The sequence below is a fragment of the Scyliorhinus canicula genome, chromosome 14, assembly GCF_902713615.1.
Source record: "Scyliorhinus canicula chromosome 14, sScyCan1.1, whole genome shotgun sequence".
Classification (NCBI taxonomy): domain Eukaryota; kingdom Metazoa; phylum Chordata; class Chondrichthyes; order Carcharhiniformes; family Scyliorhinidae; genus Scyliorhinus; species Scyliorhinus canicula.
The window spans coordinates 124,267,231-124,280,734 of NC_052159.1; the positions used below are offsets into that span (position 1 = coordinate 124,267,231).

Genomic DNA, 13,504 nt, shown 5'->3' on the forward strand with positions numbered 1-13,504 from the left:
ACCATACCACCCCTCAAGCCTCTTCACCATTCAATACGATCATGGATCAAATCTACCTTCCTGGCTAAACGATCGGAGTAGAAAATTCCAAGGAAACATAACCCTTTGTGTGAAGAAATTTCTTTTCATCTCGGTTCTCAATGACTGATCCCTTATTCTGAGACTATGGACTGTTTTCTCCAATTCTGTAGATAAGTGCTGGCATGGGAACTGTGGTGTTTTATGATGCCAAAATCGGTGGAGAACCCTCACTGATTCCGGGACCGGTGAGATTCTGCCCATGCCCAAGACCTAACAGCCTCTCCTGGGAGACTGCGCCAGGGTGCGTTTAGTATTGGTTTCCACAACGGTGGACCAGTTGTAATGCCACTTGGGGAGGGTCTCCCAGGGCATTAAGGACCCCTGCGTGGTCGGAGACAGGGCAGGGTGATAGCCTGGCACTCCTGATGGTACCCTGACACCGCCACCTGGGCACCCTGGCAGCGCCACCCTGGCACTGAAGGGGTGCCTGCGTGGCACTGTCATGGTGCCAGGTTGGCAGTACCAAGGTGCCCAGATGCCAGGTTTCCCAGCGAGAGGTCGGGCCCAGGCCCGGGGGCGCCTTGCCCATAAGATGTGGGATGAGGGGGTGGCATGAGGATCCTGGAAGGGGTAAGTGGGTGAAGTGGGGGGGTCTGGAGGCTATGGTGGGGTGGCTGGGGGGGGGGGGGTCAAAATATCCTTTACAAATGGTGCTCTGATCCAAGAGTAGTCTTCCTGCATTGGGAAGCTGAGCTCGACACTACAGGAAATGACTAAAACGCGGCCTCGATGGAGCATTGCTCGCAGAGTCCCAAAAAACCCAGCAAAGTGCCATTGAATTGCGGGGTCCTTCTCGGTGCTGAAAGTGTTGATATAACCCCTGCTAAACACATACAAAACCAGACAGGAAATGTTTTTGTTGAATCATGCCCATTATATCCTTTCTCTTTGTCTAAGTAATGAATGTAGATGTAACTCGCTGAGGCCGCAGTGCTGGTCACTGCAGCACTCCATTAATCACAGCCTGCCAACTTGAAAATGCCCATTTATCCCTACTCTGCTTCCTGTCTATTAACCAATCCTCTGTCCACTCCATATTACTGCCAACTCCAGAAGCAATGGTCTTCTGTATTAACCTTTTGTCACATCTACCTTTACCCTTCATCTACCCGACTAGTTTGATTCTCAAAAAACTCCATTAAATTGCCAGATGCTATTTTCCATTTGCAAAACCATGCTTCGTCTGATCACATTTTCTCAGTGTAGTGTTAAGACTTACTCATAAATAGATTCCAGCATTTTCCTGTCAACTGATGTCGGGCTACTTGTCCCGTATTTCCCCGTTTTCTTCCTTTCTCCCCCTTCTTTAATTCATGTGTCATATTTGCTAACTCTAATTTGTTGGGACTGCTGTCGAATCTGGGGAATTTCAAAAATCATAACTGTTTTTTGTAGTGATCTCTGTGTGTGCATGTACATAAGGGGTTAATGTGTAATCAGTAGCACCACATGATCACCAGAGGGCCAGACCAACAGGGGTATAAAATAAACGTCATTGGGTCTCCCTCCCTCTCTTTTGGGTGTACTGTGACCAGGACAGGAGTATCAGATTAGTTCAGATGGTTAGTAGAGTTACGTGTAGTCACTGTAGTTAGATCTTGTTAACCTTATCACTAGTATCAATGTTAAAGCAAAGAACTATTGTTACTCAATAAACCTTTTGTTGCCACTGGACAAGTTTGAGTCTTCTTCATCGAGATTCAGAAGACCTAATCAGTAACCGAGGTTTGAGTAACACATAGTATATCAAGACATGCAGACAAGTGTAATAAAAGATAATACAGAAGTATAATAAAAGAATGTTTCTATTCTCACTGCAGCTAGCTCATTTAAAATACGAAGATGTAGGTCATTAATTCCTGGGTATCTTTTGGATTTTGCTCCCTTAAGTTTTTCCAATACTTTGTCTCTGCTGATATTAATTACCTTAATTTCCTCATATTTATTATCCTCTTGGTTACTGTCTATTTCAAGAATGTAACTTTGTCCCATCAACTGTGAAGACAGTCACAAAATGTTTGTTCAATGTTTTTGCAATTTTCTCATCAGATAGTTTCCCTATAAATGTATTTAAGATAACAAAGCTTACTTTAGCTGCTCTTTTCCATTTCATCTATTTAGCTCTTAAATCTGTTTTTATATTCCTGGCTAGCGCACTCTCATATTCTATCTTTTTGAGCAACTTTTTGATAGCCGTGTTTTGTAGCAATTATTATGGGCCAGGGTTTAGAGAACACCAAAGTATACCATGGAGTTCACCTGACCCACAACTTTAAATTTTGGTTATGAGGAGCACAAGGGCCCAGTTTACAGGTGTGATGCAACAGAGATCTAAAGTATGTTTAAACAAAAACAATGTTTAGTCTATGAATCCAGATAACATTTTATAAAAGCACAGTTAACACCTTATCAACTACCAATAATGATAATGCCCACAGATACAATACTCTACAGGTAACCCTTAATAACTTTCCTATCAACATCCATAAGTCAAAAAACCTGTTTTACAAAGGCAGTAAGTTTGCATTCTTTACAGAAACAAGTATTACTTTGAAATCATCAAGTGATCTGGAGACACTCTTTAGTAAGCAGAGAGAGACCTAAACACCTCCTTGGTTTGAATCAGCTCCCCAACTGAAAATAAAACTAAAACTCAGAGCCAAAAACAGTTTTCAGCTCAAACCAAAAGTAAAAAGCCAGAAACACAGCTCAGCTCCACAAACCCAATTACATCACTGCAGCTATTTGATAAATACACTTTTCGTAAAGGGACCCTCATATGACACAATCCAAATCCTCAAGTTTCCGACTATTCTTTGTAAGGTTCTAAAACTTTTCTTGTCATCTCATACTATTTGCTTCTGATCCTCTGCTCATTGGAGTTCACCTGGAGGGAAACTACAGTTGTGTTTGCTCTCAAGGCAACGTTCGGATTGTAGTCCTGGGTGGGCCCAATGATATCACCAGACCATAAACTGCATTTTTAAAGGAGGAATGCACCAGTTTCAGGAGGGTGCCTTTTCTGCTGGCTCCAAGGAAGAGAATTAAGATCGAAGACAACCAGGTGAAAGATTGGTTGACAAATCAGCTGGTCAATTTCATGGTCTCCCTGCTTCATTCTCATTGGCCAGGTATGGTTAAAAAAAATCAACTCGGGACAGCATGGTGGCACAGTGGTTAGCATTGCTGCCTACGGCGCTGAGGACCCGGGTTCGAATCCCGGCTCTGGGTCACTGTCCGTGTGGAGTTTGCACATTCTCCCCGTGTCTGCGTGGGTTTCACCCCCACAATCCAAAGATGTGCAGGTAGGTAGATTGGCCACTCTAAATTGCCCCTTAATTGGAAAAAATAATTGGGTACTCTAAATTTAAAAAAAAAAATCAACTCAAACTGTTATATTACTGGGTCTAGTAATATGTATGGTTACTCGTTGCTTTTGATGCAGATGGTCTAATGGTGTGATCCTGAAGAAACCACGAGTCTTCAACTTAAATCAAACTAATTTATTAAGTAACAATTAATTATATTTGAGATTGATACTCTACAGAGCTATCTCTAGAAATCAAGTAATTAAATTTTGATGTATTAACTGATTCACAACCAAAAATACTAATTATACTGAGAGCTATCTAAATACACAACTGCTTCTAAACACTCCTGGGTAGAAAGAGACCAAGATCCTCCAGGAGCTGATGCTTATACTGGGATCGAGTGGTGCCTTCTAGTGGTAGTGTTACCGCCAGATGTTATAATTAACCCTTTAGTTATATACACATATACATATCATTACACACACAACTCCAAGGGCAGCCTGGTCTGTTGCTCTACCGCAACGGAGCTGGCAGAGCAGAATGCTCGAGTGGGCCTCTGGAGACCAAGAAATGTGTCTGTCCCACTAGGCTGCAAGGAAACTTGGATTGATGGACAGCTAATAGACACAGTGCAAAATAATGCCACTGAAAGCAAATCCACACACAAAGTCAGCATTTACATTCCACCTCTGTTGCCAAATACAGAGACATGTAAACGTTCCAACTTTTCATTTCATCAAGTGTCACTGGGGAGGCCAGCAATGCTACTGAAGTAACACACAGCTTTGTAAATAAGCTGTGATTACAGGACTACATTTCACCCAGTGATTTATACAGTCGGTTTCGATACTGAAGTAAGATGCTATTGGAGTCAAGATTGATTATCGTGTGATTTCTGAATGCTGTACACGGGGGATTAGATATATCCCAAATAAGAGATGGTCATAAAAAGGTAAAACTAGGCGTATGGGCCGACGCTCTGAGGAGGGTAAATGGAACCGCAACATGTGCCAGGATCGGTCTGATTCAGTTCAAGGTGGTTCACCGGGCCCACATGACGGTGGCCCGGATGAGCAAATTCTTTGAGCTGGAGGACGTGTGCTAGATGTGGGGGAGGACCAGCGAACCATGTCCACATGTTCTGGGCGTGTCCAAAACTCAGGGGATACTGGCAGGGATCTGCGGACATCATATCCCGGGTACTGAAAACAAGGGTGGCGATGAGTCCAGAGGTGGCGATTTTTGGGGTGTCGGAAGACCCGGGGGTACAGGAGGGGATAGAGGCCGACGTTGTGGCCTTTGCTTCCCTGATAGCCCGGCGACGGATACTGTTGGCCTGGAGGGACTCAAAGCCCCCAAAGACCGAAGTATGGCTGTCGGTCATGGCAAGCTTTCTCGGCTTGGAAAAAATCAAGTTCGCCCTACGAGGATCACTATCGGGGTTCGCCTGGAGGTGGCAACCATTCATCAACTTCTTTGCAGGGAACTAATCGTCAGCGGGCGGGGAGGGTAGAATAGTGTAGAGTAGGGGGGAAGAATAGGCGGGTCTATCTGCGAGAGTGGTACTGTTTTTTGTAATTGGTATCTGCACACTAATGTATATTGTTACTGTTTACAATGCCAAAAATACCTCAATAAAATTGTCTGTTTAAAAAAAAAAGGTAAAACATAAAATTAATTAAAGGCAAGCTTAAACATCGTATTGATTCCTATGCTGAGGGATAGCTGACTGGTTCTAGATTTTCTCAGTTGGGAGCTCAGGCTGAGTGGTAGCAATCCCACCTCTGATTCAGAGGTTATGGGTTTGGGTCCCACCGCAGTACTGCGCTGTCAGAAGCGATATCATTCTGATAAGATTTTAAACCGAGGACCTTTTGCCTTCTCAGGTGAACAGAGGAGTATGCATGTCAGTTTTACTGAAGGATAGTAAAGCAGTTATCCTCAGTGTCCTGGCCAATATTAACCCCTTAATCAACATCACATAAATAGATACACAATAAATGCAAATACATTAATGTCCTTCAATGTCATTTCAAAGTCAAAAAATTAAATTTATTGTGCCTTTCACAACCGCCAGACACCTCAAAGCATTTCATAGCCAATGAAGTACTAATGCAGTCAAGCATGGAAGTAAATTGTACTATTATAATGGAAGAATGGCAATCTGAGTGCTGCCAACTCACACCGACAGCCCTCCGGACTCAACAATGAGTTCAACAACTTTGAAAATCTTTATTAGTGTCACAAGTCGGCTTACATTAACACTGCAATTAAGTTACTGTGAAAATCCCCTAGTTGCCACACTCTGGCGCCTATTTGGGTGCACTGAGGGTGGCACGGTACCACAGTGGTTAGCACTGTTGCTTCACAGCACCACGGGTACGGGTTCGATTCCCATCTTGGGTCATTGTCAGTGCACAGTCTGCACGTTCCCCCCGTGTGTGCACGGGTTTCCTCCGGGTGCTCCGGTTTCCTCCCACAGTCCAAAGATGTGCGGGTTAAGTGACATTCTGAATCATAGAATTTATATTGCAGAAGGAGGCTATTCTGCCCATCAAGTCTACACCAGTTCCTGAAAGAGCACCTTACCTAAGCCCAAACCTCCACCCTACCCCCATAACCCAGCAGCCCCACCCAACATTTGGACACTACCGGGCAATTTAGCAGCAGTGTTAACCACTGTTCTACCCAGACCTTTCTCCTCCATCTTAACCTTTTTTTTAATATTCCATGTATTTTCTGTCTCAATGCAAAAACCCTCCTCACACGCGCCCGCACCCCTCCCTGCCACACTTCCCCCCCCATAACCCCACACCCCTCACACGCGCACAGTAACTTCATTGCAGTTTGTTACATCTTTGTTGAAATCTCTCCTAGCTACAGTATAACATCCATCACATTTCTCCCTCTTTTAGTTCCAATGAAGAATCAAATGTGCTCGAAATGTTTGCTGTTTTTTCCTCCTACAGATACTGCCAGACACGCTGCGTTTTCCCAGCATTCTCTCTTTTTGTTTCAGATTCCAGGATCTGCAGTATTTTATTTTGAAAAAAAATAGCTGGCCTGGTCATTATCACATGGCTGTCGGTATGAGTTTGCTGTACTCAGATTGCCATTCTTCTATAGCAACAGTGCAATTTACTCCCTAGTTTGACTGCACTTCAGAAGTACTTCATTGGCAGTAAAATGCTTTGAGATGGCTAGTAGTTGTGAAAGGCACAACAGATTGTCTCTGGAATGATGTTGAATAGTACAATATACTATTGTATATCTGCAATTTCTCTCTCAGCTATTATAACAAAGATGTTTACACTTCAAGCAGTTTAATGCTTCCATAAAACAAAGGAAAGGGTCATTTGAGGCAAATATGCTAATCAGTACACTTGCATTCCAAGACATGAATTCTAGGGTGTTTGTGTTAAAACTTCCATGACAGTCACTTTTTTGTTTCCTGTTGAACCTGAGAAAGTTTGAAATGCATCAAAGCTACTCACCACTATTAGACTGTAATGCTGGCAGCAAGTCAACACTTGTGGTCAGGAAACTCCCACTTCATTCTCCGGGAGTTTTTACCCCAACCACTAACCTCTCAATTTGTCTTTCAGAGCTGCACGTTACCACAAGCATTTATAGACCATTTGATTACAACATTTTATTGCTAAAAGGCCTGTAATGTCCCAGCAACATTTGATGGGCAATAGTAATGGAAAACACCATCATAGCTATGTACTGCCATATGGTGGCTTTTATTTTCATGTCTTACAGCCTGAAGCAGTTGCTGGAACAGATACCAGTGTCTCAATAGGCTCAGTACACTAATGATGAAAAAAAACAAGGACGCAGTTCAAGCTCAGCAAACATCCTTCAATGTATTATGAAAGGGAATATCATTGCATGTGCCATTTTATCATTTTCACAAGTGTTTTCAGCTGGAAATTGTAGAGGCACTGATTTCGTTCTATGGGAATTGTGAGTGACTAAGAATTGTGAGTGGCTATTCTTATATGCAATGGTGAACTGAAACCCACTACAATACATTCAATGACACAACTTCTGTCGCGGTGAATTAGTGAAAGGCGTTTGATCTCCCGTTGAGCTGTAACCACTATATCATTCTGTATGGAGCATGGACTGTAATTTGCCATGGATAAATATCTCTATTAGGAACAACAACGAGGTAAAAGACAAGTGATTAACTTAACCATGAGCTGTGCGCTTAAAGTGATGTATTTCCCACATTATGAGCTTTGCCATATTCTACTCTGTTTCAATCACTGAATTAGCCTACAATGAAAAGTGAATTTTAAAACCCCGACTTTCACAGTCAATCTTGAAGTGGAGGTGCCTACCACTGATCTTTAAGAGAAATGCCCACAAAGATCCAACAATCTCTGTGGCACTTACTCTCACTGGCCCTACATCTACGTGAATCCAATGCCTTGTCCAATGGATCACCTCATCAAATTTAAGTATTGAGTCAGGCCTGACTTTCCCTTTGCAAATCCATACCTACTTTTCCTTCATTAATCCATGCCTTTCTAAGTTATGATTTATATTTGTCTCTCAGAATTTATTTCAATAATTTGCCAACCATCGGGTTTAAGCTGACTGGCCAGTAATTACCTGGGCTATCCCTTCCTCCCTTTTTAAACAGTGGCACAACATTTGCCATCCTCCAGTTCGCCAGGTAGGACTGACAAATGGTGGTCAGAGCCTCCACTGTTCCTTTCATTGCTTCTCTTTGCAGTCTGGGATACATTTCATCTGGGCTTGGTAACTTCTTCACTTTCAGCTTTTGCAAAGCTTTGTTCCAGCTTCTTGGTTAGTTCTCAAACTTAATGTTTAATCATCGCAATGTCAAAGATCTGAATGCCCTAAAACCCCTTTACTAAATGACTGGCGTTTGAGTACTGGTGAGAAATATTCTGTACGTAATGTGAAAGCAAACTTGCACTGTTCTCTACTTTACCTGGCCATAGACCAGCATGCAGCTAGGGTATAACTTGAGTCAGCCATTTAGGTCATAATTTGACTTCAATGGAAATAAAAATCGGGAAGTCAAGACGATGTCAAGATAACTTCCAACAGTGAATTACAAATATGAATACAGTTCAGCAAAGATGCCCTGCTTTATCTTAGAAGTTAATGGCATGGTCTAACCCTTCAATTGGATTAATTTCTGGTACTTCACTGACAACTATTTCATGGAATTTACAGTGCAGAAGGAGGCCATTCGGCCCATCGAGTCTGCACCGGCTCTTGGAAAGAGCACCCTACCCAAGGTTAACACTTCCACCCTATCCCCATAACCCAGTAACCCCAACCAACACTAAGGGCAATTTTGGACACTAAGGGCAATTTATCATGGCCAATCCACCTAACCTGCACATCTTTGGACTGTGGGAGGAAACCGGAGCACCCGGAGGAAGCCCACGCACACACGGGGAGGATGTGCAGACTCCGCACAGACAGTGACCCAGCCGGGAATCGAACCTGGGACCCTGGAGCTGTGAAGCGATTGTGCTATCCACAATGCTACCGTGCTGCCTATTGGTCATAGACAAGTTCTGCTACAGAGTGACATCTTTTTCTGCAACAGAAAATGGTGTCTTTGTGAGATGAATTGTTCCAGACTGCCTAGATAAAAGCAAAAGGGAAAAATAATCCTTAAGGACAATGTTATGTTTAATACAACCTTGTAGTTTGGAATCACATAACAGAACCACAGAATTCCAACAGTGCAAAAGGAGCCCATCTATCTGCACCAACCCTCTGAAAGAGCACTCTACGCAGGTCAACCATCTTTCCCTTTCCCAGTAATCCCACCTAACCTATACATCTTTGGACTGTGGGAGGAAACTGGAGCACCCGGAGGAAACCCACGCAGACACAGGGAGAAAGTGCAAACTCCACACAGTCACCCAAGGCCAAAATTAAACCCGGTTCCCTCGTGCCGTGAGGCAGCAGTGCTGACCACTGTGTCACGTTGGATAACAAAAAAATACAGCAGCTTCAATTCATGATGCGTTTCCAGATTACTTCCAATACTTACACCAAAGAGCAAGAATCTCAAAAGTGTGCACCTTACTTCAAACACTAAAGGCCGTGAAATACAAAATGTCAAAATTGCCAATAAACTCACCATCAAACTTCTTATGTCTGGAAACAAACGTTGTCCGCAGAAAATGACTTGTTTCTGCTACCATGTTTTCAAACTCCAATTTGCTTTGTTGGCTCAGCTTGTCCTCCATCTCGCTGGTGCAGCATGTGTAATCTGGAGTACATATTCTCAGATGTTCCCCTGCAAACAAATTGAAAACAAAATTAACGACCGAGTAGAAACAACTCTGGGCTTCTGATGAGAAATTATATGGGTGTATGAAGCGAGCCTGGCAATGGAATAGTTGTTTCTGTACGACATCTGGATGTTAGCACCGTTCTGATGGACTTGCTCCTTGTTGCAGTTATTTCCCCAAGTCTTGTTGAATTTGTTTTTTTTAAAGAACATTGACAGGTCTCAATTGTTTCTATTTTCACTCTGGTTTCGACTTTGTGGTTAAAGGGATTTTTACTCCAGACAAAATTTAAACAATAATGGATGTATAATGCACACTGTCTTTTCAAATTGAAACCAGGCATGGGTGATTGAAAGAAGAAAGTAAATGTCAGTTCTATTTTGTCATTTGGTCTTTCCTCAATTTGTTAAAATAAAGTGAAGAAGGTTTTTATTTCCAGATCAGTGATGCAACTGAAAACTGATACGATTGCAATCCAAAAGTATGTTATTTTTATATTGCTCTGTAAAGTCATGAACACCAAATGAGCAAAAAGTTGAAATTTTAATGGTGCTGATCAAATTTATCTAAATTCAATGGTCTTTTTCTTTCTACTGACATAGTTGAGATATTAGGGATGCAATTCAATCCAATAACATGATGTGATGCTGGTTTTGGTAAAGGTCACACTGGATGGTCACTTGTCAACAAATTCTAACCTGAAATTGGATCTCATTTTCATTTTTGGTAAGCTACATCTCTGAATGAAGATGCCTCCATACTACACTGTTGACACCATTACACTAAACAGCAATTTAGGAGCAGAAGTCATAGCAATGCCACTGCCTGTGAAGATTTTCCCGACTTGATCGCACTGCCCATTTCTTCTCGTTGATTCAGGAATGGGAAGCACAGCATTCCCCAGGAAAGACCAGTGGACCACAGCAGTTTTAGTGGAAACAGAGGACCTGTCCCCTTTTCAGAGTGTCAGCTGCTGTAAGCAGGTAAGTTTTTAAAGGTCTCTTCTTTTAATGGATGATTGTTGTTTAGTTGAATGGGTAAGTAGATGGTTGAATGGGTGAGTAGGTGACTGGGTAAGCAGATGGAGGAGTTGATAGACAGGTCAGATGTCAGTCATGTAGTCAGGTAAGGTTGGGAGAGTGGGAGGGGGGCCGGGAAGGGAGTCCAGTCAGATCAGAGAATAATTGGTTTGGATCAGCAGGTTCTGGTTGGGAGGGTGCAGCAGTCACAGACAAAACGTATTGGTTTTCCTACTGCCTGAAATAAGTATTACATGGAAATAGGTGTGACCTTTCTAACCCTTGACGTGTGTATTTCAGTTAAGCAATTCAGCAGCAAGCTTTGGGGAGTTTAAAAATGGAGACAGGTATATATTATCATACACTTATCCCTAATTAACATAATCTCACACACACACATACACAGTTAACGATAGTGCACTTTTGAACAATGTAGTCACTGCAGCCTCTGATTTACAATTTCCAGTCTCCCACATGCCACACCTGAAGTTCTCTGAATGGTTTCAATAGTTTAAAGGTGAAGTGAGAATCTTGTAAGGCAAAGGATTCACAGCAGTTCGCAAGGTTTTTTTGTACTTAAATATCAAGGAGGTTGTTTCTCAGGTGAACTTTGAAACTAGAGCAGGTTAGGGACTATGGTTACTTGATGACCTGTAGCTAGTTTCAGAGGCTGGTTTTTAGACTAGCTGATGACTGATTGTTCCTAAAAAGGCAAATATGGCACAGTCTTTCTCTGCAGCTATTGCCTTGTCAGTTCTTCTGCAGTTTGCCCAGGTCACTTCTTGGTCTTGGGATAATAGAAGATCTCAGTACTGGAAGCCAATTTTGGTCACAAGGCAATTAAAGAGAAAAGTCTCTCTCGCACTCAGTTGGTGGATAACTGGTCTCATCAGCTTTCCTATAATTGCAAACCTGAAGACATGGGATAGAATTTTAAGGATGGCACGCGATCGGCACTCACCATCGTGACAGTTGGCAGCTGCACGTCAGGCAGGTCACATGAGCGTTGATTGGCAGTGGATGGGATTTGCGTCTACCCTTGAAAGGAAGTCCTGCCTGTGAGAACTGTCAGCAAATAAGATTAGCTTACAGCTCTTCGAACCAGTCAGGCACAGCACTGCTGTGACCAAAAGCGGTACTGCAGTGCTCAGTCTGTGATTAAATCCCAGAACCTTTGAAAGGGTGTCGCCGGGAATCCCTGGGACGTGAGGGAAGGGGACTTTGGAGGAGAGGGGAGATTACCACATTAGGGGATGGACCGGGATAGGGAGGAGGTCCCAGAACTCCAGAATCCCAGGGGTGAGGGTTCCTCAACTCTGAGAGGACCTTCAGAGTGAGTACCCATCCCACCCCCACTTCCCTTCCAAGGTGGGGAAAAGTGTAAATATCACTTTCCCACCCAAGCCGCTCCCACCGACCTGAAAATTGTGATCTGATGGGATAAGTCCCTTAAGTGTCCATTAAGTGTCCGCTTATAGGCCTTTATTGGTGAATGGGTGGGTTTGCCGTCTGAGGCCCTACCTGCCCAAGTGTTAAGTTCCATCTGGGTTTGAGTGGGTGGGTTCCCAGGGGATTCCCATCCATTCAATTTTATCCCCCCACCTCAAAACCTGCTTTGCAAAATTAGTAATATGACATGTAGTATATTGGTGGTTAAGAATGTCTGTTTTTTATATCAAACTGTTGCATTGCTTTTTAATATATGTTTGCTTTTATCACATTCTGGAGTTACAAGCCAAGTGTTTAAAGCTTATAAAATTGTTCGGTGGCTGTTTCATTAATTTAAAGTAAGCTGTAGGAACGCAAGGAATCAGGAGTTTGCTTTGGATTTTGCCCAACAAACTTGGGTGGCTTGGCTATCAAACATTAGAGGGTTCTGGGTTAATTCACTTGGAAGAAGATACAAGATACGCAAGATATTCACACCTGGTGACACTGGCAAGAACAAATGTGTTGGTTGTGGCTAAACTGCTCAGGTTTCACAGGCATTTTTTAGAAATGTCAGGTTTTATAGACAGTTATGCTTTAAACTGTGTATTTAATTCCACAATGGAATAGAGTGGGGATTTGAAGGATTGATAATTAACATTTCTACCTGGATACAAGGCCCATGGTATTCATGTTGCCATGGAGATTGGTTTGGGAGGGAAAGAGTCCATTGCAAATCCTTATAATATTGGGTTACAGGGACTTTCTTCAGAGATCGAATGTCCTTCTGAGGCTATATATGGCTCTGGTCAGACGCCATTTGGAGGATTGTGAGCAGTTTGGGGCCCCATATCTAAGGAAGGATGTGCTGGCCTTGGAAAGGGTCCAGAGGAGGTTCACAAGAATGATCCCTGGAATGAAGAACTTGGCATATGCGGAACAGTTGAGGACTCTGGGTCTGTCCTTGGAGTTTAGAAGGATGAGGGGGAATCTTATTGAAACTTACAGGATACTGCAAGGCCTGGATAGAGTAGTCATGGAGAGGATGCTTTCACTTGTAGGAAAAACACAATCTCCGAATAAAGGGGCGACCCTTTAGTACAGAGATGAGGAGGACTTTCTTCAGCTAGAGGGTGGTGACTCTGTGGAACTCTTTGCCGCAGAAGGCTATTGAGGCCAAATCACTCAGTGTCTTTAAGACAGAGATAAATAGGTTCTTGATTAATAAAGGGATATGGGGAGAAGGCAGGAGAATGGGGATGAGAAAAATATCAGCCATGATTGAATGGCGGAGCAGACTCGATGGCTCCTATGTCGTATGGTCTTATATCCTTAAATCTGACGGACAAAATCTGAATGAGAGAGAGAG

General features: G+C 42.9%; 1 protein-coding gene across 2 annotated transcripts in view; it reads right to left on the reverse strand.

Annotated features, from left to right (window-relative positions):
• Positions 1-13,504, reverse strand: part of gpc6a (glypican 6a) — a 1,200,543-nt gene that overhangs the window by 855,069 nt on the left and 331,970 nt on the right. For both annotated transcript variants that reach the window (XM_038818782.1, XM_038818783.1), the window contains exon 2: positions 9,535-9,693. In XM_038818782.1, coding sequence (XP_038674710.1) covers positions 9,535-9,693 — 159 coding nt within the window. The remainder of the gene's footprint in view (positions 1-9,534; positions 9,694-13,504) is intronic.